A 24554-nucleotide genomic window follows, 5' to 3' on the forward strand; every position below is an offset into this window, starting at 1 on the left:
AGAAAAGATTCTGTTCCTGAAAGGACCCATCGTTTCTTGTCTCTTATAGACAAAACAGCTTGGAAAACTTCTCAGGCTAAGGAGTCCCTGTCAAAACAAATTTTTATTTGAAGAACTAAGATGCTTAGGGATATTTACCAACAGCCCATATGAATTACAGTGCAGCTGAAACTTTAGAATGGAAAAAAAAAAATTCTCACTTTAGCTAACCCCATTGCACCCACTGTTAGATAATGTTAAGTGTTTTAACCATTTGCTATTCATCTTATAGCAAAGTATACAAATAGAAAAATGAATCTCTTGATTAAAAATTGACATAACACATTCTCAAGAGAGCCAATATAGAGCATGTTCTACATTTTATTGTGAAAATTACTGGTAGCTATCGTCAAGATTGGGTAAAAAAAGAAGTCGCATGACTGATATTTTGTAATCGTTGAACTCAGATATCCTTTTACTCAGTGGCTTTACTTCCACAATGAAAAAGTACATTTTGTTTGTGACATCTGGAACTCAGGAGATAGATGGAATTAATAGGTATAGTTTTTCTTTTAAGATGATTTGAATTTCCTCAGGGAAGGTAAGCTCAGAATGCTGAAGTGCAGCTGGAGTAAATGAATTATTTTACTTCTGTTAGAAAGATCTTGATGTGTACAACTTTGGGTTCAGAGATGATAGCACTTGCATGTTCTGAGTAACAGAGAAGTGAAAGTATTCTTTAAAACGTAATTGCTTAATTTCACATTTGTTTAGTGATCTTTCCAAAGTAACTGTTCTTTTTCACTGCTATCTCCCTAGGTATGCACTTAAAATTTTTAATAGACTCTTTGAAGTACAATCCTTAAAGCTGAATTCTTTGCTTAGAAAAATATACTGGATCAGTTATGGCTTATTATGTGGTTTTTGACACTTGTCACCTATAAAGAGAAGTCAACCTCTCTGTACAGCTTATCTTCACCTATGTTCCTCTTTGTTTCCTGACAGAATCCCAAGGACTGCAGCAAAGCCAAGAAGCTAGTGTGTAATATCAACAAAGGCTGTGGCTATGGCTGTCAACTCCATCATGTGGTCTACTGCTTCATGATTGCATATGGCACCCAGCGAACGCTCATCTTGGAATCTCAGAATTGGCGCTATGCTACTGGTGGCTGGGAAACTGTGTTTAGACCTGTAAGTGAGACCTGCACAGACAGATCTGGTGTCTCCACTGGACACTGGTCAGGTAAGAAGGCTGTGCGGCATGTCAAATCTTTGGGTTGAACCACCACAATACCAAATTATCAGATTTCTAGGTACAACTTTATGGCTCATAGTCATCTTTTTCTCTGGATCTGTAAATGCTATTCATTATCCAGATAAAATCTTGAACAGTATTTTATTTTAAAAATGTTTTATGATCTGTTTCATTTCTGATGTTCTTTTTTACCTGGATTTAGCAAAATCATTAAGTTTTTTCAAGGAATGTAGTTTACTCTTTTAATGCTGCTGATGATATACCTTTTACTTTTTAGGGTGTCTTCACATTATTGAACTCATTGATCCTCATAATTATCCTGTTGGGTAGACTGGTGGTTCTCAAACTTCAGCATGCATGAGAACCATCTGAAAGGCTTGATAGAATACTAGTTTCTGGTTCAGTAGGTCTGGGAAGGGGTCTAAGAATTTGTATTTCTCACCAAGTTTTCAGGTGTAGGGACCACACTTTGAGAACCACTGAGGCACACTATGAGGGTACCTTTATCTCCATTTTATAATTGAGGACAATGGAGCCTAATTTGTTTATGTGATATTAATTTTATTCAGGAAACCTTTGATGAGAAATAATGTGATTAATGTACTATGCTAGACATTATAAGGAAAATAAAGATCAGCAAGAAATTTCCCTTTCTCCAAGAATTTGATGATAGAGGAAATAGAATATAAATAGGGTTTCTTACTGCTAGTCTGTTGTTCTTTCTACAATGATGATCTTTAAACAAGATCTAAAGTTGGGCTACCTTTGTTAAATCCTGGCTTTATACTTTTGCAACCTTGAGCAAGTTACTTAACCTAGGCATGGGTTTCGTCATTAGTAAAATGAGGAGTAATAATTTACTTACCTCTGAGTTGTTGGTAGGATTAAATGAAATAATATATATAATGCAGTGAGCACAGTACCTGATGTATGAGCTGTAGTAATTGTTAACTATCATGAATAGCCTTTATTCATTGAGCAAAGATACATTGAGCGCCTAGAGGGTGGCACATACTGAACTGAGTGATTAGGTGAAATGCTAAGCAAGACACTACATTCTCTTTGCACTCATGTCCTTTGGGAAGTCAAACATTTTTCAAAAGGCTGAGGCATTTCAGTTAATATAATTTCTCATGAAGCTGAGCACTTTTTTTCACAAGTTAAAACACTAAATGTGGAATAGGGAGCTATGTCATTGGCAAAGTGAGTAACTTTAGTTCCTTTGTTTCTTTTTGCCTCCTTTGGAAAATATCAGATAATACCTGACTCTTCACAGAAATGTCAGGAAAGTTAATCACGTAATTTCTAAAATATGCTTTAAGTTGCTCTATAGGTCCTATATGGATTTAAAGTATTATCTTGTGATGTGAGTTTTATCTTCCTTAGGATCATTTAGGAGTCTGTTCTATTTATTAGCATATTTTTGTCCTTGTAACTCACTTCAAATTGTAAAGTGAGCCTCTTAATCTACCACCTGGCTGAGCTTTATTTTCAGGTTACGTCTTTCATTGATCTGGTCTGTAGTTTACAGCTGGTGCAAACAGATTAGGTATCAAGGTTAGGAAGATACAGGAAAAACAGCTCTGTCAGGCTCACTGTGGCTAACTTTTCCATTTTGTGGACTTAGTTCGGTTTCAAGCTTCTTTGATTATGGAAGTGTATAGTGTAAGTAGGGCAAGGTTCTTAATGTGTCACTGTTTCTAGGGAGAGGTGCCTTTTTGGGTAGTAGTCAGTTAATAGAAAAATGAAAAATTGACCTTACTAGACTTAGTTAAATTCACTATATAGTTTGGCCCTGCCAACTAGTTATTTGGTTTTTTTATTTTTAACCCTTGTGCATTTTGTAGTCTATAGTGGCAACTACAGGATATGAAGATTAAAAATGGCTTGAAATTGAAACATTCAGAATTTCTTATATGTTACAATTAAACTGGTTCTAGAAATCATCCTTCCTTTATTTATGTGGAATCTAAGGCCTAGTAGATACTAAGTGATTTATCCAGGGGCATACAGCTTATAAATGACAGAACCATGTTACTACATTCACTTCTATCTACTTCCAGACTCAGTCCTTCTTAGTAAGCTCATGCCAAACACCTTACCTAACAGAATAATGATTAGAGGCATAGAAACTGTCTTAAATGTCTAGGAACTAAGTAAAAGGACTAATTTAATATCTCTACCTTCTTTCTTTCCTCTATCCTGTAACTTTTTCCAAATCTTTCCTGTAATTTCCAGTACTGAAGAGTTATCAGTGTATTTTCTTCTTAGTCATTTGTAGTCCCTGATTAAAGAAGTCGTTTTATCATGGTAGCACAGAATTATAATTTTAATTAAATAGATCTTTCCTTTATCGCTATAGGCATTGTATAAAATCGTACATTTTTCTTCATGCTAATGAATTAAACTGTACCTGTTGGACACCTTTAATTAATTGAACTAATGATTATTTTCAACATGCTTGCAGAGCTCATTGTAACTAAAATAATTTAGATGCTAGTCTTGTATCCAAAAGAAGAAAGAGATTTATGTTTGAGCCTAGAATATTTGTATTTTTATGAAAAGTATGGTTGCCGTCCACTTCTTTTTCTGTTTATATACATTATCTGTGTATGTACCTTTTGGAGAAACTAACCTATTTCTAGAATTAGAGGAAGCAGAATGAATTTTAAAAAGCTCTTTGACATTAATCGTTTAGTTAGCCATAAATCAACTACAACTGTTATTGTTCTGACTTGTACAAAGAATCTTATGATATTCCCCTTGGCACCACTGCCATGAAGTTATTATTGTTCATACACACTTGACATGATGTGTCTGCAGGTGGAATTTAGTGATTCCTGTTCAAATCTGTCGCCAGTATAGGACTTAGTATGCACATCTGGTCATTTCAGTAGCTAAATCATACCTTGTTGTAGGTCTAGTTATATTTTTTCTTTCATTATTTTATATTTGTATATTAAATCATAACCTTCGTAGTAAGTAATTTGGTTAAGTAAAGCAAAATATTAAAAATTGTCCTTCCAGTTAAAGATAATAATAATAATCTTTCCCATCACCTGTAGATGTCTATTCTAAAGTTGCTGATGAAATGGTCATTTATTTTTCTATATCCCAAGACGTTTCCTAACATCTTGATGTTTTCTAGTTGATATAAATACTCTTGAGTAGGTGATTAGTTATAGAGAACCTCAGCCATTTAAACCCAATTCTCCACTGCTTTCTTCTTTCTAAAAATTGAACATTTATTCAGATTAGCAGTTAAACCACTTTAGCTGTTGTATTTCCTTCTCTTGTCTTTTTCCCACTGTCTTAATAAATATGTAATAAATTGAACTGAATTACTTGATTTGATAAATCTAATTGGAAAACTTCTTTTTAAATGAAAATAGTGACCAGTAAATATGATAAAATTTAACACCCTAGGGGCCAGCCCAGTGGCACAGCGGTTAAGTGCACATGTTCCGCTTCAGCGGCCCGAGGTTCGCCAGTTCAGATCCTAGGTACAGACATGGCACTGCTTGGCAAGCCATGCTGTGGTAGGCGTCCCACATATGAAGTAGAGGAAGATGGGCATGGATGTTAGCTCAGAGCCAGTCTTCCTCAGCAAAAAGAGGAAGATTGGTGACAGATGTTAGGTCAGGGCTAATCTTCCTCAAAAAAAAGAAAATTTAATACCCTAGAGGCGCCTGATTTAAGTACATGTTTAGGTAGATTGCCATTTGCTATATTTAGTTATCAAAACTGGATGGTTACCTTCTCTCCATATCTCATTCTGAAAAGGTTTTGGTCAAAGAGTTTTATTTGGCATCCTTATATGGAGGCAGCCTTAAAGTAAAAGTAATTTAATAAAAGCACTTGCTACGTGCCAGATACCAATGCTGGACTACATGAAGTAGACAGACATAGTCCCTGCCCTGTCAGGAGCAGCCTAGGGAGAAGGGACACAACTTGACGAACATTTAAAATATATTGTGATATGGGTAAGTTAATAATACTCTGAAGCACACATCTAACATGTATTTGGGATTCTTTGTGGAGGAAGTGATCTTTAAGCTAAGATCCAAAGTATGAGTAGGAGTCAGCCAGGCAGCGATGTGGTAGAATTTTCTGTCCGTGTGCACAACATGTGAAAAGAAGGGCAAGAGAGCATGGAGTCATTGGGGGAGCTGGAACTAGTTCATTGTAAAGTTTGACTACTGAGAGACTGTTGTTTTGTTTTGAAACACATGTCACTTACGGGGCTTCCTTTTCCATAGTTGTGTGATTTTGTTCCTCCATAAAACCAACAAGTTTTAGTTCAAGAGTCAAAGTTCTTTGTTTTGTTTTTGTTCAGAGTGGGCAAAGTTGGAAGTTAAATTGCTTTCAGTTGGCTGTTGGTGTTATCTAGGAATCATTAAACTTTTTTTTTATTTAAAATAATTATTTCATTTTTACTATGTTTTAGAGTTCACTCTTGGTAAATTTTTAAAAGCTGACACATGCCACAAACTCATAAAATCCAGAGAAAACCAACATGATATTCTTATTAATTGTCTGCCTAAAACACTTCTATAATACTATTTTTCTGCATTTTAAAGTTTGGATAGCCTCTATATGACAGTTTTTGCATTTTCATTTTATATAATAGAGAGAATTGGAAGGTAATTCAGTCTTCTAGCATGGTTGATCAACTCTTTCCAGTTTTATTGAGATATAATTGACATATAACATATTAGTTTAAGGTCTACAACATAATGATTGACATATATACTGTGAAAAGTTTACTGCAATAAGATTAGCTAACATCCGTCATTTCACATAGTTACAATTTTTTTTTGTACTCATAACTTAAGATTTACTCTCTTGGCAACTTTCAAATATACAATACAGTATTATTAACTATAGTCACCGTGCTGTACAATACATCCCCAGAACTTATTTATCTTTTAACTGGAAGTTTGTACCTTTTGAACTCCTTCACCCTTTTCCCCCACTCTCCTACCCTCTCTGCTTCTAGCAACCGCCAACCCATTCTCTGTTTCTATGAGTTTGATTTTTTTAGCTTCCACATGTAAGTGAGATCATACCATATTTGTCTTTCTCTGTCTGACTTATTTCACCTAGCATAATGTCCTCAAGGTCCATTTACATTGTCACAAATGGCAGGATTTTCTTCTTTCTCATGGCTGAATAATATTCCATTGTTTATACATCATATTTTCTTCATCCATTCATCCATTAAAGAACACTTAGGCTGTTTCCATGTCTTGGCTATTGTAAATAGTGCTGCAGTGAACATGGGAGTGTAGATATGTCTTTGAGATAGTGATTTCATTTCTTTTGGATATATACTCATAAGTGGAATTGGTGGATCATATGGTAGTTCTACCATTAAACTCTTTAAGCAGATATCTCACTTAAGGAAAATCTTTAGCAAGCATAGCACAAATTAAATTATACTTTAAATTTTTCCTGTGAAATTAGTGTTTTTAACATTTACCAAATTACTAAGATGTCTGTTGGAATCATCTAAATATTCTAATTAGCTTATATCCTTAGCTGGCTGATCTCAGTGGGCTGACTGATAAACTAATAACGTGGTTGAGAATCTACTGGAGGCATAATATGCCTATTAGGATAGGTTATGATATGCTGCTGTGTAGTATTTTTACAGTGATATTTTCAACCTTGGGTGATTGACTAATAGAGACTTGAAATAAGTGCATATATATATTTTAGATCCCCTATGCTGCAAGACATCTTGATTTCTCTGTTTAGGTAATGTGAGGAAGAGGAAAGGCTCCTGGACTGATTTGACCATGTCTGATCTCAGTTCTGGTGTTTTTAGCTCCCTGAACTTGGCAAAAAAAAGTCATGACACTTACTATCTACCTCCTTATCCACCTTTATAGGGATGTAATCACAAGGAAAATGATTAAGAGCTGTAAAAGGTATTACGATGGTTTTCACATACAGTTTATTTTCACTGTGTTTGGTGCCCAAGTTTTAAAACGCAAACATGATAATGGACTATATTATTAGATTATAACCTACAACAACAGGAAAGTTATCCTTTTGCTCTAAGATAAAAATTAGGCCTTTATAAGAACTTTGTATACAGTTTTTCCCTTTTAAAATTATACAGTTAAATGGAAAAATTGAAATAGATCCAGAGAGAAAAAATAACTTCTGAGAATAACTTCTAGACACTGGATTATCTCTGTGCTTAGTAAACCCACCGTTTAGTCATAGTAAAATTCTGGACCAGTCAGAGTCTGTCTGCAGCCACCTTAAGCCTCTGTCAGTTCTCAATATTTCTTCTATTCCGACATGCCTTACGTAGAAGGTGCACTCCCACCTATGACAGCAGCTCACCGTAGTTGGCGATTTTAAACCTGGCTGTGTTTGCGGGGAAGGGGTAGTGGTACCAGGAGCAGATTTGGAGAGTGAGTTGGTACCACATATAGTTGAAAAGCGAGCTCTCCCTGCTTCAAGATACTAACGGGTCCCTCTGCCCTCCACCCTACTCCTTTGAGAATTACTGACCTGAGCAAGCATCATTGCAGGCACGTAAGGACTTCTGCTTCAACCTATATAAGACTTTCACTTCGCTATTCATGGATCGTAAAAGAAAGAGAGATCTTTGTTTCAGGAATGTTAAATACCAGTTAGAATATGTGTGTGTCTCAGAAGAACTCAAACTACTGTTCACCATGTTATCTCCTTTATCTTCACCTTCCCACTTAAGGAGATAGAAAGAAGTCTGTGGTATCTCATTTATAGTTACGAAATATAGGAATAGGGAGCTGAAGCTTTTTCCACATAACAGCCTTACCCAGAGTGAGCCCACATCCTTAAACACAGTCATAGAAGTTTATTTCCGTATTTAGTCTACCAGTGCTTCTTAAACTGAGTTATGAGTAACCCTGGGGAAAGTGAGTCAGAGGTTGGCAGATTGCTAGGATAAATGTGATGCATTTTCATGGACTATCAGTTTTATTTGTTGACGTGTAAGTTAAATTATTTTCAAATAATATAACAAACAGGATATATATAATGGTGTAAAGTGAAAAATTTGGTGAAACATTAGTTTGGTCCAGGTTTCATACCCTCAGTAATATAAGTTTACCCTCCTGTGCTTTGGGGAGCATTTTGGTCAAAAACTTTAAGAAGCACTATTCTATATTTGAATTTTTAGCTGTTTATTTTATCTTGAAGGAGACTCCAGAAGGCAACAGGGCCTGTGTCTTCTGAGTTATTTACACCGTGCCCAGCGCTTGACCAGAGCACAATAAATGAAATAAAAGAGACAAATAAAAGCCACTTCTCCCACATCCTGGTCCAAATCTCAAACTATTATCCTGTAAGCTGTGTGTGGCACTTTTACTAAATTATAGATTTGGTTCTTTTAAAAAACAGTTTATTGCTAAGAATGAATCCGTTTAGCAATATATTCTGCCCTTTTTAGACAAGGTTCTGGCAGAATGAGTTCAGAGATAAAAGAACGTATGATTTAGGAAGTAGCAATGCATAGTTAGCATCAAAGTCATTGTGGAGTGGAAACAATTTCTCTGGAAAAGTTTTTGAAAAATCCTCTTAAGTCTATTTAGAACTTATCCAAGAAAACAGGGAAACCTATCCTGTTCCCAAAGGAAATACTTTCGTAAAGAATCTTTTTTCTAACGAGCTAGGGGTCCCCTGATTCATTGCTCATTTGCTCTCCTTTTCTGTCTCGTTCTCTCTCTCTCTCTCTCTCCTCCTCTCTCTCCCTCTCTTTCTCCTCTCATCACCACTCCCTTCCTTCCTTTTTTAAATGTTTGGATTTTTCTTTCCTGAGGCACACCTTTGTAAGTCTTTGAGGCTCAGTCATGTTTGGCTTTTGATTCAAACATCAAAGTACATAAAAGGAAGAATGCAGTCATTCAGTAGCATTTTGATAAGAGTCTTATTTGTTTAAAGCCTGTAGATCCCATTCAAGTTTAGAATGATTCTACAAATAAGGTAATTGTTGAAATCCTAAAGAAAGTTAAGAATGCCTCCTAGCGCTTTTGGTTGGTTTCATATACCAGAGCTCTGGGTATGATATAAATCTAAAATTTCCTTATCTCTCCTCCTCAGGTTTATATAAATTTTAGGCTAATTCTGTGAAATAGGAAATAAGAGTCCGTGATCTTTGGTGGAATTAAACATATCCTTTTTTTCCCTCCAATAGGATGTTGCTCAGTAAGAAAGTTCAATAGAGGTTTATACATTGGGTGACAGTATAAAATACATCTCATATATGTGTAATTCATTTAAAGCATAGACTTCTCATGCATTTTCCCTGCCTTTAGCAGAAGGTCAAAAGCAGGTTACAGAATTGTAAACATCCCTAGGTGTACTTTAGGGAACAGGATTCTTTGTCCTGTTTTGCTTCCCAGAATTCAAGGAATAAAAATATTCCTGGCAGCATTGAAAGGCTTAGAGTTGAGTTCCCCACATTTTCCTAAATCCTTTTATTCAATTAAAGTTTAATCTACTAGTATATGTAGCCTTTAAGCTTGATGCAGGTTGTATTCCCTGGGAGTAAGATATTGCCCATAGTAATACTATAAGTCAAATGGATTTTCCCAAAAGATATACTATTACAATCAGAATTATTATAATTCTCTTTCAAAAGTCTAATGTCCAATTTTATTTTTTCAAAAGTACAACTGCCACACAAATACTGTGTATTTATTTACAATATTTTTTATTATAAAGTTTCTAAAACAGCAGATCACCCACATAAACAGGGAAGTACACTAGTCATCGACTAAAAATTTGAGTGTTTCTAGATGCTGTGGGGGATATAAAGATAAGTAAGACCCAGTCCCTGCCATTCAGGAACTCGTATTGGGTATGTTAAGACCCATTGATCTGTAAATGTAACAAAGATAGAATATGTTAAATGTCATAAAAGAAGTATACAGTTCTGTGGGTCATCAGAGGATAGAGAAACTGTTTCTGGCTGAAGGAATTAAAGCCGTCGCTGGGAGCATATGCCAGACCATTAAAGAATGAGGAAAGGCACAGTCTCCAAGGACAGGTTAATGTCATTGATTTGAAATCAGAAGTTATTCGCTGTGTGACTTTAACTAGTGTCCTGCAACCTTTCTTAATACCTATTCTATGTGCCTTACAGAGTTGTTAAGAGGATTCAAGTGATAATGTATTTGACAGTGCTTTCTATATTCTGAATCACCCTACATGTTGTTATTTCCACTTCACTTTTGTGGGAACAAAGCAAAATAACAATAACAGCATAATTCGGTCATGGGATTTCAGCAGGGCTTCCTGTGAGAAACTTTAACAACCAACATTAGTGCAACTTAGAAGTACTTGATGGCTTTTTGTGAAACTCATTTTTGTAAATGAAAAGAGAAGAGGTAAATTATGATAGAGGAGCAAGGTGAAGGATAGCCATCCACTTTGCTCATTCTCCCAAAGAAAGCCAGCTTTAGCTTTCCAACTCCTCCAGCCCACATGAGGATGGATCACTCCCTACTTCTCTGGGTTTTATTTAGATTGCCCAGTTAAAATCTCAGTGTCTAGATTGATTAGGCACCAGAATTCTGCTCTTGTCAAGGAAACTTGACCAATTGCCCTTAATTTTGGGGACTGGGTTACCTTCTTAGCTATAGCTATCACTGACTCCAATCAGAGAACCTTCTTGACAAAGCAGTTAGTCTTGAGTTAGTTCTTTAACTCTCCAAACTGATAGGATGATGATTTGGGGAGGAAGGAGGGAGACTTGGAGTAAAACATGCTGTCTCGGAGCTCTAATATGTGGGTAATACTAAGAGAAACCAGAATAAGTTCCTTTGAAGATTCTCCTCCCTGGGAGCTGTGTCAAAATTAATGCTTAGAAATCTGAACATGCTCACGGTGTTAATTTCCACGTAACTTGCCTAAAAGTGGAGATAGGCTTCAGTGAAAAAGTTTTTTCAAAACACTAACAATGTCATTGAGCAAATCCTAAGGATATGAATATTAGAAATACATAAAAGTGAGGGCCTTTGACTGACCATCCCTCTGGTATCTGTCTATTGACTAGATGGAACTACATGTGTTAGACCAGCAGCGATTATGTTTAGATAAGCAACCCAAAGCATAGTGTCGAAGCACTGTAGCATGCTCCCCTTGTCTCTAGTTTTTGGGTATTAAACACTATGTTTGAAGCTATTTTTGTTCTGAGAGAGTATAGTGTGTCTAGGTTGCGGCTAGGAATTAACTAGCCTAGAGCACTCCAAAGGGATTTTAAGGCATGGTAGAAAAAGCAGTTGACAACAAGGTGCATCACCAGTATTTTCCTTTCTCTGCTATCACTGCCCATCTTGCTGTGTCCACTGATTGGACAGTAGAGTTGGGGAGTTAGGCTGGTTTAGTAGCCACTTCTGCTGCTGCCTATGGTCAATCTTGATCCAGTCAGTTCAGAATATCCAATAATAGGATTGGCAAAAGTAGACATTGCATTCTGTGTCCCTTTTTTCTAGGGTGTATTCAGTACCAACCATGGGGTCACCTGGACTGAGATTTCAGAATCTGTAGAGCAGTCTGTCTGCATCCTTTGGAGATGTCTAGCCATCAGTACTGGATTGAATTCAGGGGGTTAGATGGCCTTTTAAGAATATGATATCTCCATTTTAAAAGTAATGTGATATCAGTATTTGAGAGGAAAGTTATCGGCTTTTTGCTTGCCATGAATGACGGTCTTAGAGGCACCCGTTTGTATTATATATATGTTAATAAGTGGACATTTAGTTCATTCACCTGTTGTATTTTGTTATATATCTGTGTCATGATTTATGTAGTCCCTCATTGATGGATGTTTAAATTATTTCAAGTTTTTGCCATTATAAACAATGATGTAATGGATATCTTTGTGTATGTCTCCTTGTGCATATGTGTGAGTTTCTCTGGGGCAGTGCTTATTAAACATTTTCACGTCACACTGATGATATGTAAAAGATATTTTTACTGCCCATATTATCGCCTGGGAAGTGGTGGTATCTGGTAAAGCTACAGAGATCTTTATAGTAGTGTGTTGCAAATAAAATCTTATGCTCTAAAAAAGGGGCTGACAAACTGTGGTCCTCAGCCAAATTCAGCCCGCCATCTATTTTTGTAAATAAAGTTTTGCTAGAACACAGCCATGCCCATTTGTTAACATATTGTCTGAGACTGCTTTCGTACTGCAGTGGCAGAGCTGAATAGCTGCAACAGAGACGATATGGCTCACTAAGCCTGAAATATTTACTATCTGGCCTTTTACCAAAAAAAAAAAATTTTTTTTGCTGACTCCTACTCTAAAATAATAATTACCAAACAAATGTAGTTTCAACCATTGTAAATTTGTGAATAGGTTTTTTGTGTGTAGTCTTTTTCATGCACTTATTAATTTGAGATAAAATTAATTTGTGGTGAAAGAAATAGATCTTAAGTGTATAATTCAATGAGTTTTGGTAATGTAACCAACATTCCTGTCTCTTCAAGTCTTTTACTAATTTTTAAAATTGGGTTGTTTGTCTTTTTATTTTTAATTTTTAGCAGGTGTGTGTGTGTTCTGGATACAAGTTCTTTATCAGAAATATGATTTGTAAATGTTTTCTTTCAGTCTGTGGCTTACCTTTTCATTTTCTTAGTGTCTTTTGAAGATCAAAAATTTTTAATTTTGCTAAAGTTTAGTTTATTGATTTTTTTTCTGTCACTATACAAGTTAGTGCTTTTTGTCTTCTAAGCAATCTTTGCCTATTGTAAGGTTGCAAAGATATCTTTTTATGTTTTCTTCTAGAAGCTTTGTAGTTTTAGCTTTTACATTTATGTCTATGACCCCTCTCATATTAATTTTTGTGTATAATGTGAGGTAAGTTTGAGGTTCATTGTTTTCCATATGTTTATCCAGTTGTTCCAGCCTTATCTGTTGAAAAACTTACCTTTCCCTATTGAGCTGTCTTGGTGCCTTTGTCAAAAATCATTTGACAATGTATAGGTCTATTTCTGGTCTCTGTTCTGTTCAACTGCTCTATTTCTGTCTATCCTTACACCTTAAATCTTTATCTATCATACATGTTGCAGCATATTGATTGGAAAGCTGTACATATGCCTAGAAGTGGTATTGCTAGGTCATAGTAGAGTATACGTAGCTTTAACTTGTCTACATGTGTCTAATCCCTCTGTGGGAAAATTATTTCAGTAGTCTTATAACTACCCCCTCTGCTTTCAGCATCTCTCTCCTTTTAATCCATTCTCCACACTGCCATCAGAATGATATGTCCAAAATCAAATATGGCCTCGTTTCTTAAAATCTTCCCTGGCTGCTCAGTGTCTAGAGAGGTTATGTATGAACTCCGTACTTAGAATAGTATAGGAAATAAGCCCCTCCTCATATACTGTCCACTTCTCAAAATGTGCCCAGTACTTCTGATCTCACTAGTCCAACTAAGATTTATTCCTTGAAAGTTCTGTGCACTTTTATTTCTATACTGGGAACATGTTCCTTCTTTCTAGAATGTCTTTCCTCCATTTCATGCTGTGAAATCCTGTATCTTTTAGTATCATTTCTTTTATTGTATTTCTCTCCAATTAGCCCCATGTTCTCACTTATAAATATATTATACTTAAATAGTTTGTTTACATGTCTTTTTGACTATATTGTGAGTTCTTTGAGAAGCTCGTCTGATTTATTTTGGTCTCCTTTTTGCCTAATAGTACTGGCCAGTAGTTGTTACTCAGTTTTTGGGTTTTTTTTTTTTTTTAATTAAATTGCCTCTAAGTAAAATTATCCTTGAAAATTATTAATCTTCATTTCCATCTCTATCAAATAAAGGAAATGTAGCCTAATGTATGTGATTCACAGGTTTCCAATGAGGAGCAAATGAGGCAATAGGCATGGAAATGGTTGGAAAATGTTATAAAAATATGATGGCCTTATTGTTGCTTATAACAAAATTCCAATAGAATTAACCCTCTTGGTATCTTATAAGTTTTATTATGATAGAATTTCACCTTCACATATTTGTATGAATTAAAATAATCAAATATTAAAATTTTTATCTCTATTTTCAGTAAAACTGAAAATAACTAAGTTAAAAAATACTTAATACTGAAAAATACTATATTAAAAAACAGCTAAGTTTGAAAGTACTTTATGGACTAAATAAGTCATTTTCCTATAAAAATTTCAGCTATATGTGTGTATGTCTGTCTCTGGATATCTTTGATTCAGTAAACATGTATCAAATACTTTCTCAGTTCAGGCGTTATGAAAGTAATATTATATACAGCAGTAGCTAACATTTAGTGAAACTTTCTATCTAACAGTGCTTAAGAACTTTGCATATGTTATCTCATTTAATAGTCACAATAAATCTATATGGTAGGTGCTATCTTTATCTACATTTTATATAGGTAAATAATTTGCCAGAGGTAATGAGAAACCCATAGTCTGACTTCAGAACCTGATCTTTAAACATTATGCTCAGAGATTGGCAAACCATAGCTCCCAAAGCCTGGGGTTAGCTCTATTTTTAAGGGATTGTTTTCAAAAAAGGAAGAAGAATATGTGATAGAGATGTATGTGGCCTTGAAAGCACAAAATATTTACTATCTGGCCCTTTACAGAAAAAGTTTGCCAATCTCTGTATACGGCCATGCATCACTTAACGACGGGGATACGTTCTGAGAAACGTGTTGTTGATTTATCGTTGTGCGAACATCGTAGAGTCTACTTACACAAACCTAGATAGTATAGCCGACTTCACACCTAGGCTGTATGGCACTGATCTTATGGGACCACCATCACATATGTGTTCTGTTGCTGACCGACACGTCGTCGTCAGGCGGTACATGACTGTAGGTGATTAAGACAGAGTCCTTGTTCTCAGGAAGCTCCCAATCTAAATAGTGGATTAACGCAAACATTTTAAAAATCTGTTTTGTGAGGCAAAATGTGGTTAGTGATGTTATAAAGATATAAACAAGAACCCCTAAGGAATTGGGAAGTACAGTCCTTCTAGCCAGAAAAATGAGAAGAAATGGCATTTGAACTGGTCTTTAAAAAGTTGTAAATGACCAGAAATCTTCGATGTAGAAATCTGCACTTGGGAGTGCATGATGGGCAATGATAAAAATGCTTGTGTGCCCATCGTATCTTGCTTAGAGTAGTGCCGACGACGTTATCACAACTCCTGGGCGTTATTTTTTCTTCTGTCTCTGATTTGCTGAATTATATGGAAGAGAGCATTAACCATCTTCATCTCACTTTATCCTTTAGTAGAAAGTGACTTAAAAATTGATCTGACAGTTAATTATGTTGCATTTCTCAAGGGACTCCAAAACAAATCTGATTGAGGTTGCTTAGGTAGAAGTATTTTTTTCTGCTCTAAAAGTATGAAAATGATAGTGCTTTAGTTAAATAAACCTTCATTTTGTATTCATTCTTAACTGTCATTGAGTAGGCGAAACTGAAAACCGATGTTTACATTTAGAATAATTGCATTTTTTGTTATAGATTTCTTATTTTCAGGAATTCAACGTGTAATTTTATAACACATTAGCAATGTTATAGGAAAAACAGTAAATAAATGCAGCTATGCTTTTGAAGAATGTCAGCAAAAGTAGTCAAGTTAATATAGAATTGCTTGTTAGGAAATTTTTTAATTGATTTGTGGAAATGACATAGGATTGGCATTGTTATCATTACTCAACTCTTCATTGTAAACAGTCATTTGAACAATATTCCAAACACCAAAAATAAAGGCAGAGAAGGCGTTAAGATTCCCTAATTCTGTAGTTTGTACAGCCCAGCATCCATTGTGTGAGTAATAAATGTTAGGTCTATATACATGACATTTTTAAAAATCTGATAATAGCTTCAAGCTACTTCTTTTTCTGAATATCATTAATATTAATATGTAATTATTGAATTAATTAGTGTACATATGGACAAATCACTGTTCCCTGGTCTGCTGTAGATATAGAATTTAAATTAAATGAAATCTCTTCTTTGAACATTTTTCTTAGCCTGAAAAGAAATATACATTAGTGGTAAATAGCAGTTTTGGTTTCTGTGTTCTATGTTGGTGCAGATATTTTGTTTGGAATTGATTTTATATAAAAATGTATATTTGATGGCATTTTCAGTTAACAAGAAGACGAATTAACACATTTTACTATAAGAACTGTAATATACCCATAACTATTTACTTATACATATTGCTCTCTGTTTTAGTAGTGGAATTATCTATGTAATTGAGTGAAAACAGGAGTAGCCACAGATGCATAAGAAAACACTTCTATAAATTAATGCATTTGGCATATCATTTCTTAAAGACTGCCTTGCAGTTCTGTCTCATTGAAATGAATTGCCTGGGTCTTTAGAGTATGCTGAGCATATTAAAGAAAAAGAAGAGAAAAGAATCATTTGGATAAGATTTGAATGAAGTCTTTGCATTGTGGCTAACAAATGGTGTGAATTGTCCATCTAGCCATGTCATTCTTTAAAAACTAGGGGGAAAGAAATGGTTCCACAGCTATATTTTGATGGAATTATCTATTGTCAAGGGCAAACTAACATTTTAAAGCTATTGCTTTTTTAGTAAAACATAATATGTTGTTATCCAGTTGTATCTTTAATTAGTTGAATTTAAATTAATCAAATGCTGTTTTGTATCAGGGAACACATATAAGAGATACTAACAGAACAAGACTGTTCAGTTTGTGGATTTTTTTAAACGTCGTTGCTCTTTCTCTTGGCCTTCCTCCTGTCTGTAGGCTAGAGACTGCTAGAAATAAGGAGAAGGTAAAAGCTCAGACTTTTTTATTTTTCCTTACTTGTCATTTTATAATCTCTTTTGTCATTCAAATGTGAGACAACACATTTTTGTGATCTGTTACCCAATTTTCCAATTCGAAAAAGAGATTTGGACACCTTTTTCCCTCGCAGCACTAAATGAAAGAATTCACTTCCTCAGCGGCCGTTGCATAGAACTGTAGGAGTGACACAGTCAGCTCTGCCCTAAATTAGTTAAAAGAGATGTAATCGTAGATCATTTAAAATGGTAGATAGTCAAAAAGTCACTGTTCCTTCACTTTAAATAGTTTTATTCCATGCTGTGGTAACTTAACCCCAGAGTACGGAAATGATATGCCAAGAGGCCGTAGTCCACCATGTGAGTAAGACATACCTCAAGAAATAGAGAGCTTTTGTGTTTTTGTTGCATGACGTTGAACAGCTGTAGCCACCCAGGAGCTTGCCCTGTTTGGCAGCTGGCTTTATTTAGCATTTTAAAAATTGCATGCTATTTGCCTCTGGTGCCTGGCATTCTTCAATTAAAATTTTAAATATATTCTTATCATCCCCAACATAAAGGTCTCTAACACAGTCCCAAATCTAGCCTGAGACATCTGTCCTTGAACCCAGTTTTTTAAAAAAGTTCAATATGAAATAAATCTGTGCCGTGTCATGCTAGAATGAAGGGAAGCACACATTACTATAACGGAACCTGATCAAGCTGCTTAGACAGGCTTGACTGAATGGTTGAAGCTTATTAATGGATATATGAGATATTATTACATCAAAGGCATTTCAGTAAAAGATTAATGTTGTTAATTTTAAGAGTTGTTTTTGTTTTGTTAATAGGGAAAGGGGCTCAATTACATGTTGCTTTGATTTCTCTTAAGCCTTAAAATTCCATCAGTTAGCAAAGAGTAGGAAACTGTTATGTATGAGGACAAATTTTATGTACCTGTTTGCCATAAAAGAGGACTTTGGAAATTTTTTTTTTTTGCAATATGTTTCCACTTACATCAAATTATAGCCTTCATATCAATATTGACCAGAAGATTCTTAGAATTGTGAACTTGAAAACATCTACACTGAACTAGAAATTAAATACATTCAGATAGAACAAGTTTCTTCCCAGGGGAGAGGTTTCAGGTAACCTGTGACTCATACTTTATTGAATTTAAGCTGTTTCTCCATATAGCCTTACAGTTGGGCTGAAAAAGCTTTTGATTTAATAGAACGCTCTCTGTGTGTGTCTAATTTGTGATAAGTTTTGCCTTTGTTAGTCGGTTAGAGGTTTCATTGAAACCTTTCCAGGCCTAACTCCCTCTTCAGTCAAAGGAAACACTTTATCTTTCCCATCATTAATGATTTTTAGCAGTTTCTATGGTATCATTTTTTTTAAAAGAGCTTTCCTCATTTATTCTCTCCAGAAAACAACCCCGAGGGGAGGTAGTATGATTTTTAATTAATATAGGGCAAGAAAGAAGGATTAGAAATTGTGTTAACTGGACAATAGTGTCAGAGATCAGAATTTGCTGGATTTAATTTCATCAGGATCATATTGTCGTTCTGTTAATGCCAAATGTATTCATTGTATTTGGCATAATAATTATTATTATTATTTATATAATTGGCACTTGAGCTAATGTCTGTTGCCAATCTTTTTTTTCAGTCTTCTTCTCTGAAAAGCCCCCCAGTATATAGTCGTATATTCTAGTTGTAAATGCCTATGGGTGTGCTATGTAGGACGCCGCCTCAGTATGGTGTGATGAGCAGTGCCATGTCAGCGCCCAGGATCCAAACCAGCGAGACCCTGGGCTGCTGAAGCTGAGCGTGCAAACTTAACTACTCAGCCATGGAGTCAGCCCCTTGGCATAATTATTTTTAAATAAATTTTTAAAGTATAAAGCAATGAACACTTATAGCTGAAAAGCCCAGCAAGTGTAGAAAATATAACAAAGAAAATACAAATACTACTTAAATATATGGGTGTTTAAGTGTATTCTTTTTTGAATGCATGTTTTTTTTAAATTAATAGATTATTTCTTAGAGCAGTTCTAGATTTACAGAAAAATTTATTAGAAAGTTCTCATATACTCCTTCCTTTTCCTCTTCTCCTCCCCGGCATGGCCCAGTCCCTCTATTAATATTTGCATGTGTGTTATGTTTGTTACAATCAGTGAACCAATATTGATACATTATTATTAACTACAGTCCATAGTTTACATTAGGGGTCAGTCTTTGTATAATGTAGTTCTATGAGTTTTCCCAAATGCGTAATGTCATGTATCCACCATTATATAATCATACAGAATAGATTCACTGCCTTACAACTTCCCTGTGTTCTACCTGTTCACCCTTCCTCTCTCCCCCCATTCTCTGGCAATCAGTGCTTCCTGTCTCTATAATTTTGCTTTTTCCAAAGTGTTATGTAGTTGGAATCATACATTATAAAGTCTTTTCTGAGTGACTGTTTTTTTTAAAAAGTCCCTCTATGTCTTTTTGTGGCTTCACAGCTCATTTCTTTTTATCGCTGAATGATATTGAGTTGTATGGATGTACCATAGTTTGTTTTTCATTCACCTATTGAAGGACATCCTGGTTGCTTCCAATTTTTGGCAATTATGAATAAAACTGCTATAAACATTCATGTGCAAGTTTTTGTGTGGGCGTAAGTTTTCAACTCCTTAGGGTAAATACCTAAGAGAGGAATTGCTGGGTTGTATGGTAAGACTATGTTTAGCTTTGTAAGAAACAGCCAAACTGTCTTTCAAAGTGGCCGTCTTAGTCTGCTTGGGTTGCTATAACAAAGTACCATAGACTGAGTGGTTTAAACAACAGACATTATTTTTCACAGTTCTTGAGGCTGGAAAGTCCAAAATCAGAGTGCCAGCAAATTCAGTTCTTGGTGAGGGCCCTTCCTGTCTTATAGACAGCCACCTTCTTGCTATATCCTCACATGATAGAGTGAGGAAGCTCTAATGGCTCCTCCTCTTTTTATAAGGGCACTAATCCCATCATGGAGGCCCCACCCTCATGACTTCATCTAAACCTAATCACCTCCCAAAGGCTCCACCTCCTAATACCATGACATTGGGGGTTAGGGCTTTAACATGTGAATTTTGGGTGGACACAAATGTTCAGTCCATAACAGTGGCTATACCATTTTGCTTGATTTTATTGTGTTTGATTTAAACATCTGTCCATTTGTTCATTCATTTTCTTTCTTTCTCTTTCTCTCTTTTCTTTCCTTCCTTCCTACCTACTCACTAATATAAATGGTAGTGTGTTTTTAATTTCAAATTCCAATTGCTTATTGGTAACATATAAGAAAGTCATTGACTCTTGTATGTTAACCTTATATCTGGCAACTTTGGTGTAGTTGTTTATTAGTTCCAGTATTTCTTTTGTTGATTGCTTGGGATTTTCTACACAGATGATCATGTCATCTGTGAACAAATATAGTTTTATGTTTTTCTTCCCAATTAATATACATTTTTTTCCCTTTTCTTGTCTTATTGCATTAGCTAGGATTTCCAGTTCAGTGTTGCATAGGCATGGTGAGGGGGGGACATCCTTGCCTTGTTCTTGATCTCAGCAAAAAGACATCAAGTTTCTCACCGTTATCTATGATGTTAGGTATAGGTTGTTTTTAGATGTTCTTTGTCAAGTTGAGGAAATTCCCCTTGCTGAGAGTTTCTATCATGAATGGGTGTTGGATTTTGTGGAATATTTTTTCTGGATCTTTTGATATTATCATATGATTTTTCTTTTTTAGCCTGTTGATGTGATGGATTACATTAATTGATTTTCAAATGTTGAACCAGCCTCAACTAACCTTCTTCCTCCTCTTATCTTTTTCTTGTTTCTGTGGTATATCTACCTCTTATCTCCAGACTGCAAGGAAAAGAAAAAATAGTTTGTTGGTACACAAAGAAAAAGCATGCTTTAGAACCACAATGTAATGTAGTCCTCTTATCTTGTATATGTTGTTTCCTGTGCATTGAAACGTAAGAAGGGCATTTTGGGTCATATCACTGATTCATCCAGTTCTAGACTCTGATTTAACAGTAGTTCTCAGTGACATATTAAAGGAGATATAGTTGCCATCCATGATGTCAAGGTCTGAATATTCATATTTTCTCTCAAACATATCATTTCTGGCTTTTATCTTCTCTTGGGATAATGAGTTCTGTAAGCATTCTACCTGTTGTATAAAATTAGGCTGTATTTTATTTATTCTTAAAATACTTCTTTCGAGCACCAGTGAAAGGTGCCTAATTCTAAGATTTGGTAGAACTCATTCTTGAACACTTTGTCTCAATCTTTCATGGTTTTATAGGCTTTGAACATATAGCCTATCAACTTTCATCTTTTCAGATAGAAGAGAATCATCCTGTTGTCATTTGGAACATCCCTGTCCTCTCAAATAATAGTATTTCTCTTTATTCTTGAGATGTAGGTAGTTGAACTGCACAAATTTATTCATATATAAACACCACTGTGATTGTCCCCATTCGTATATGTTCAGTTTAGTAATCTGTTGAACTGACTGAAAAGTTACTTTGTATCACCTCTAAAATTTCTTTCTCTGATCTTTTTTAATCTTTTATAAATTCCACTGACATGAATAAAGTTAATCATTATAATAATCAAGGCTAAAACTTGTTTCTAGAAATATAAAATATTTGTATTTATTTTGTGATTCCTTTTGAATATCATCAGTTGTTGTATCCTGAATTTTGGATCATATCATCAAGTGTAGATGCTTCCATTTATAAGATCCTTGTGAATAAATTGAAATTTGTTTATTTTTATTTATTCCTAAATTTACCACTTAAATTATAGAAGGAAACATTTTTTAAGGATAGAAATATTTTAGATTGCAAAATAGTTTTGCTTTACTGTTTAATAGTTGCAAATAAGTATATAAATAGATAAGGAAGAGTGAAACCACAAGTTTAATAAATCTCTTTATGGTAACTTTGCTTCCAGATTCTTTTTTCTTGAGTAGGCTATTTCTCCTTCATGGAAAACTTATTATATGACTTGTTAGGAAATAAGACTGTCATAGTTTGGCTAATTCACATTCTCTTTTTACAATCAAATTGTGAAAGTATTAACTCTTAACCATGAGCTTTAAATTGACTAGAAAGCACCCAAATTATTTTATATAAATAATTTAAATTTTGTATAAGCTGTCTTTAGCTATTACTTTTGTTTCTTCAAGGGTCCCAGTATGAACCCAAAATGACACTGAATGAAATTGTTTTTTAAGCCACAATTCACATCTGCTAATTGCTTTACATGGGTACACATGATCAGTGTTTGAAGTTTATGTCCTTTACTTAATATTAAATTCCTAGATCTGGTGCACACTGTAGAGAGAGATCTGGACCATTGGGGTTACCTTACATCTCCCTTTGTGTTGCTACCTAAACTGATACCTGGAGCCCCGCCCCTCCCTCTTTTTTTTTTATTGCATGAGGAATCACTTTGGCTTTCTCTGAAATTTTAAGATAATGAAGTAGGGATGGAGTAAGACTTCAAACTCTGGAATCGGCATGACTGGATTCAACGCCTGTCAGCTGGGTAACCTTGAGCAAGTTAATTAACTTCCTCTATAAAAGGGTAATAAGAGACAACTCACCTCATAAAGACTGGATTAATTGGGATAATGTATGGAAAATGTTTAGTGTAGTACCTGCCATGTAGTTGGTGTTCAATAAATGTTAGCTCTTAATTCAAGTTGCTGATAGAGAGCTGGGGTAGGGAGGGGGTGGATGCAGGAGCTATTTAGAAGTGGCTTTTAGCATGAGTCTTTGAGATGGAGTAAAGCACACGGAAAGAACAGACTCTGGACCCTCATCCCTATCAGAATCTTATGACTTGAGGTGAAGATAGGATTATAATAAAATGGTAGCCTCTGATTTGGAGATCTACCCGGTAAGACTTTGTGGCCTGTTGATAGATAATTATCTACAAGTTGAAAAATATGTTGCATATGATGAGAAAGAGTAAATAACCTTCTTGGCAAGGGAGTGACAGAAGTATTCCTTTGCAAATTCTAGTCCAGGTTCTAAATAAGGTTGTGGTGGTACTGTCCCTGTTTTAAGCATAAAAGAAAAATTTCATGGGAACCATAGCTTGAAGTATCACGTCTGTACAAAGTATTATCGTTTTTAAGCAGTTAACAAGCAAAAGACTCCTTCTCACCGTCTCAGACATCTCCTCTTTGCTCTCTTTGCAACATTTATCTTCCTCTTTCCTCCCCTTTTTATGCTCCAGTAGTTAAGGTTTCATGCCTTTTGCTCGTAGTTCTTTATCTTCGTTTATGGATATCCCCTCCTCTTCCCCCAGTTAAACCAAAAAAGGGTAAAATGTAGCCACTTTTTGAGTAGTGTCTTTACAGTGTTTATCTCAGCTATGCTGAGAAGCTATAGATTATAAAGTATTAGCTCTTTTTCTAGAGATGTACCACAACTCAGAAGAAGAGAAAGGGAGGATCAGGTGACTTATACCAGATTGGTAGCAGCAGTGACAGCAGGAGCTGTGGCTTGACACATAAAGCCAGACCCCACCCCCATCTTTCTTCCACAGTGAAAGCAGAGGCAGCTGGGAAAGAAGGCATATTCTGCAGTCTGAGATGGTAGTGGTAGCAAGAGTTAAAGATGGGAATGACGGCAGAGTGACTCTTGGAGCTGCTGGTCCTTTATGGATCAGTCTAGCATACAATATGAGGGAGATTTGCTGCTCCAATCCCTATTTCAGTAGGTCAAGATGTTTGTCTGTTTTCTCAGCAATTTGTATGGTGCCATAGCACAGCACTACACCTGATTAAGTTTTCCTCTCTCCTTACATCCCACAAAAGTCGTAACTCTTTTGATATTTCCTTCTTCCAACATGCCTCTATTTTCATTTTCTTCTCTCATGATATAGTCAGGATATCTAGTTATAATTCTTGTATCTTAGGGCGTAAGGATTGACCTTTACCCTATCATCAGGTAACTCAAGTTAGGCCTTCCTGATTTAACATAATTGGATGATAACTTAGCAAAAAAAATTATAAGCAGCTGTAAATCCAACATGAAACATCACATTCCTAACTCTCCAACTATGTGCCAATCACAGAGGCAGCTATAAAATTCCCCCAAGGCAAAAGGGAGCGCAGCTTGCCACTGACAGCTCTGTCCTGTGAGATCCTGACAGCACATGCACCTGTCACCTCTTTCAGGAATTCTCATGGAATGAAAGGCTGTTATTACCTTGAGGTCCTTCTACCTGGCTATTTCTTTCAAGGAGACAAGACATGATGAAGGAATAAGAGGAATATTAGATGAAATTGTGATTTTTTTTGTGAGAATGGGGGAAAGAGAGATTGAGGTTTGGCTCTTTAGTAAATTGATAAAATTAAGCCTTGTCCTTGTTTTTACTGCTTTCCATTCGTCTAATCTCTTGTTTCTTGCGAATAAGTGAGGCTACTAGGATTCTTTGGGATCCTTTCAGTTGGAAGGAGGTTCTAAGTTAGGA

The 24554-nt window shown here is 35.4% G+C and overlaps 1 protein-coding gene across 5 annotated transcripts in view; it reads left to right on the top strand.

The window, feature by feature from the left end:
- Positions 1–24554, top strand: part of FUT8 (fucosyltransferase 8) — a 277816-nt gene that overhangs the window by 228188 nt on the left and 25074 nt on the right. For all 5 annotated transcript variants that reach the window (XM_044773774.2, XM_044773775.2, XM_014862624.3 and 2 more), the window contains one exon: positions 985–1222. In XM_044773774.2, the coding sequence (XP_044629709.1) occupies positions 985–1222 (238 nt within the window). The remainder of the gene's footprint in view (positions 1–984; positions 1223–24554) is intronic.

The sequence above is a fragment of the Equus asinus genome, chromosome 7, assembly GCF_041296235.1.
Source record: "Equus asinus isolate D_3611 breed Donkey chromosome 7, EquAss-T2T_v2, whole genome shotgun sequence".
NCBI lineage: Eukaryota > Metazoa > Chordata > Mammalia > Perissodactyla > Equidae > Equus > Equus asinus.